Source organism: Bison bison, unplaced genomic scaffold, assembly GCF_000754665.1.
Source record: "Bison bison bison isolate TAMUID 2011002044 unplaced genomic scaffold, Bison_UMD1.0 scf7180017854481, whole genome shotgun sequence".
NCBI classification, from domain to species: Eukaryota; Metazoa; Chordata; class Mammalia; order Artiodactyla; family Bovidae; genus Bison; species Bison bison.
This window is the reverse complement of record NW_011485054.1, coordinates 4,040-7,961: the sequence shown is the minus strand read 5'-3', so window position 1 is coordinate 7,961 and position 3,922 is coordinate 4,040. Positions and strand designations below refer to the sequence as shown.

Here is a 3,922-nt window from a genome sequence, read left to right as displayed (position 1 = left end):
CTTTGTTCATTTATTCACTTACCATGTTTTTTTTAAGTACCTTCTATGTGTTAAGTAGGTGTCTGATTCTGACTGTGGAAACCCTCAGAAAAGATATTTGAATATTAGATTATGATTAAAACTGCACAAAAGTAGCACCCAACATTTACTGAGTGCTTGCTATGCTCAGTGCTTTTACTTGCTTCATTCATTTATGCACTCAAATATTTATTGAGCACCTACTGTGTGCTAGGTACTCTTACAGGTGCTAAGGTTATATTCATGAAATAGAGTAATACAGTAAACAATATTAGAACCTCCAAAAAAAGAATAAGATAAGGAGAACTTGGGAATACCAGGGGGCAAGGGGATGGCTTTAGAATTTTAAATGTGGGATAGTCAGGAACGGCCTTAAGGAGAAGATGACATGTGAGTCCATACTTGGAGGAGGTGAAAAGACAGGCCAGGCCTTGCCAGAAAGGCATTCCATAGAGAGGGACCAGTGTCTGCAAGGGTACTGAGGTAGGAGTGTGCCTGGCCTGTTTGAAGAAGAAGTCATTAGAGCAGAATGTGGGAGAGGATGAGGGGATAGGAAATGAGAAGAGAATAGGATTCCATGATGTAAGGCCTTGTCTCAATTATCATAAGGGTTTCACTGCTTACTCAAGGCCAGACAAAAGCCACAAGAACATTTTGGACAAAAGAGGCTTGTGGTCTGACTTAGCATGTCTGCATGAGTGAGGGGGAAGACTGATGAGGTTTGGTGCCCTGATGGCCCCCATGCCAAAGACTGCTACTTTTCCCACAGTACTATAACCAAGAGTGGACGTTGTGGGATCGCTTTGAGGTACAGGGTTTGCAGCCTAACGGTGAGGAGATGACCCTCAAACAGTTCCTCGACTACTTCAAGGTGAGACCCCTTTCTGACTCTCACCCCACCTGGGGGTGGCATGTGCAGGTGACTGACTGGCCTGTCCACCCCTGTAACACTGCTGTCCTCCCCCTCTTCCAGACAGAACATAAGTTGGAGATCACTATGCTGTCCCAGGGCGTGTCTATGCTCTACTCTTTCTTCATGCCAGCCGCCAAGCTCAAGGAACGATTGGATCAGCCGTGAGTTGGGTGGTGGGGAGCCTCAACTTGCAGCTGTCCCACTGCTGCTCACTGCCCCCAGCTACCTGCCTCTTCTCACTTACCTTTTGCCTTCCTGACCCTCTGCTCCCTTGTCCCCAGGATGACCGAGATTGTAAGCCGTGTGTCGAAACGAAAGCTTGGCCGCCATGTGCGAGCACTGGTGCTTGAGCTGTGCTGTAACGATGAGAGCGGCGAGGATGTTGAGGTCCCCTATGTACGATACACCATCCGCTGATCCGTGTCCTCTCCTGTAGACTGACCCCAGATCCCCTCTCCAGATCCCTTCCATCCCAGGGCTCCCATTTGACCTCTGGCAGTGGCCCAGCTAGCCAGGCTTGGTGTTCTCCTCATCCCCCTATCTGAACTCCTCTTGCCGCTGCTTTCTACCTTGTTCGGAACCTGACTCCTAATAAAGAATTGTTAACCCAGATGTGGCATACCCTGCTGGTTCCAGGGAAAGAAGGGACTTCCTGGAGCTGTGTAGTTGATGTGGTAACCCAAAGGGCTCAGCCTCATCCCCAGCTGCCAGCATCCCAGGCAGAGAAAATGTGGGAATTGCCATGTCTTCCCCTCTGTCCTTCCTGCTTAGGAAGAAGTGGCAGCATGGATGAAGCCATAGAGAGCAGTTATCTAGGTCTCTGTGACTTCACTAGAGCTGGGTTCAAATTAGCCTTCTCTGTCTCTAGCTCCTAACTCCCTCCCTGCCTTATTGATTTTGAGAGGTAGTAAAGAGTAGTGTTTGAACAAGTCTTTTAACTTCTCTAACCTTGTTCCTCTTCTGTGAAGGAAAATGTATGGCAACCAGTCAGCCAGGGCTTGGTCACTATGGCTTATGTCCTTGGGGAAGATCCCTTCCCACCTGGATCGAAGCACTCAGACCCTGGACAAGCCTTTAGCATCATGGTTCCCAGTGCCAGGAATGCCTGTGGTGTCCTTTGTTCAACTTCCCTGCTGAAGGGAGGGCTCAACAGCTCTGCTGGACTGAGGAATGCCAGTGTTTGTGCATACTTTGAAGTTTTGATGAAAATATTTGGCTGAGAACATCTGTGGAGGAAAAACTTCTTTCCTGTCCCTCAGGTCTGGGCTTCTTGTCATGAGGCTTCCCACCTGTGAGAGCCGGATGTGGGTTGTTGATTGGTTAGAGCTGGCAGTAGGAGGCCCACCACAAACCCCACCAGGACTGCAGAACTTCCCATACTCTGTCTTAGGTCTTGGCTGAGCACACCAGACAGTTGAAAGCACCAGTCTGACTGGCCACGTGGTGCCAGAGGATGCTATTTATAACCACTGTCCTTCACCCAGCCAGACTTCCAACTTTTTCCTTTTCTATTTAGAAATTCCTTCACTCAAACCTGAGTATTGGGAATTGCACAGCCTAGCCTGAACTTCACCTGACACCCATCACAGCCTGTCTGCACAACTTTTGCCTCCTGGGCCAGCTCCAGACCCCAAGCACAGCGTATGCCCTTGCCTACATTTCTCTGGTTACTTTTCTTGGTCTTTGCTGCTTGGGTGACCTCATCCTTCCATACTGCCCTTCATTCTCCACCAGGACATTAGGGATTGAAGTGCTTTACCTCTGGGATCCATTTACTGGTCATGCTGGCTGTGTAGGTCAAGTGGAGAGGTTTTCCCACTACAGGCACTTTGTCCATTATTGCTCTAGAGTACCCCAAACACTCTGCACCTCTGTCCACTGTTTTTACTGTTGCAGCATCTGAGGCTTGCACACGAATTTGATTTCTCTGCTTCTACTATCCTGGTACCTTTGTGGGTACTTTAGGCCTTGTTCACTGTATCCCCCTCAGCACAGCTCCTGGATCCCCTTGTTACCGAATTCACACAAGGTATGAGAACAGCTTCTTCATCAAGAACCCATGATTTCTGGTTGCATCTTTGTTGCCCACACATGCCATTTTACTTCTCTGTCATTTTTGTCTACCATTATAACACTAGCAAGATGGGAGACCAGGGCTCAGTGGGCAGGGTTTCTAGTCACTGCACTGAGCCCTCTGCACCCAGCAGGCACAAAGGACAGGATAGGGACAAGGTTGTGTCTTGTCGCTGCCTAATACTGTTTATCATCAATCACTCACCAAACATTTGTCAACTGCTTACTGTGAGCCAGGCAGTATTGTAGGCGTTGGAGACAGCAACAGATAAAAAAAATCGCTGTCCTGGGGTGGGAGGTGTGTGTGCATGCACATACAGGTGAGACCCAGAATAGACAGTAAACACAGTAAGTAAATTGCACGTTAGAAGTTGATCAGTGCAATTCAAAAGGTCTGTAGAGCCAGGTGTGGAGGTGTGGAACGATGGGGTGCAGGCAGGCATTTTAAAATAGGGGAGTCAGAGAAGGCTTTATGAAGAAGGTGACATTAAAACAAGGACTTGAAGAGGATGAGGCATGTGAATATCTGAGGGAAGAGCATTCTAGGCAAAGGGAACAGCAAGTGCAAAGTCCCTGAGACTGGATTGTGCCTGCTTTATTCAGGAACAGCTAGGATAATAGTATGGCTGGAGTGGAGTGAGAAGGGTAAGAGATGAGGCCTGGGAAGTAATGGACCTGAAAATCTATCCTGAGGTGGACTTTTGTCAAGTATTTCCACTCACGACATGCTCTGGTAAATCCTTGTTTGTATGAACTGGTATGGCCAAGGGTATCATAAAGGGAAGCCCAGAAGAGGTGGGGGATATGGCTTTAGACAGTAAAGATGTGCAATGGAGTCTACCTCCATTTGAACTGGGCTTGGTGATGGTGTAGGAGTTTTCCAGGCAGAGATGGGTAAGGGATTAGGTTGGCTTGGCA

General features: G+C 48.2%; 1 protein-coding gene across 1 annotated transcript in view; it reads left to right on the top strand.

Moving 5' to 3' along the window:
* Nucleotides 1–1,543, top strand: part of LOC105000844 (ubiquitin-like modifier-activating enzyme 1) — a 2,552-nt gene extending 1,009 nt beyond the window's left edge. Inside the window, exons 4-6 of the mRNA XM_010856896.1 lie at nucleotides 788–889; nucleotides 992–1,092; nucleotides 1,213–1,543. Coding sequence (XP_010855198.1) covers nucleotides 788–889; nucleotides 992–1,092; nucleotides 1,213–1,348 — 339 coding nt within the window. The 3' untranslated portion in view covers nucleotides 1,349–1,543. The remainder of the gene's footprint in view (nucleotides 1–787; nucleotides 890–991; nucleotides 1,093–1,212) is intronic.
* The last annotated feature ends 2,379 nt before the right edge of the window (nucleotides 1,544–3,922 follow it).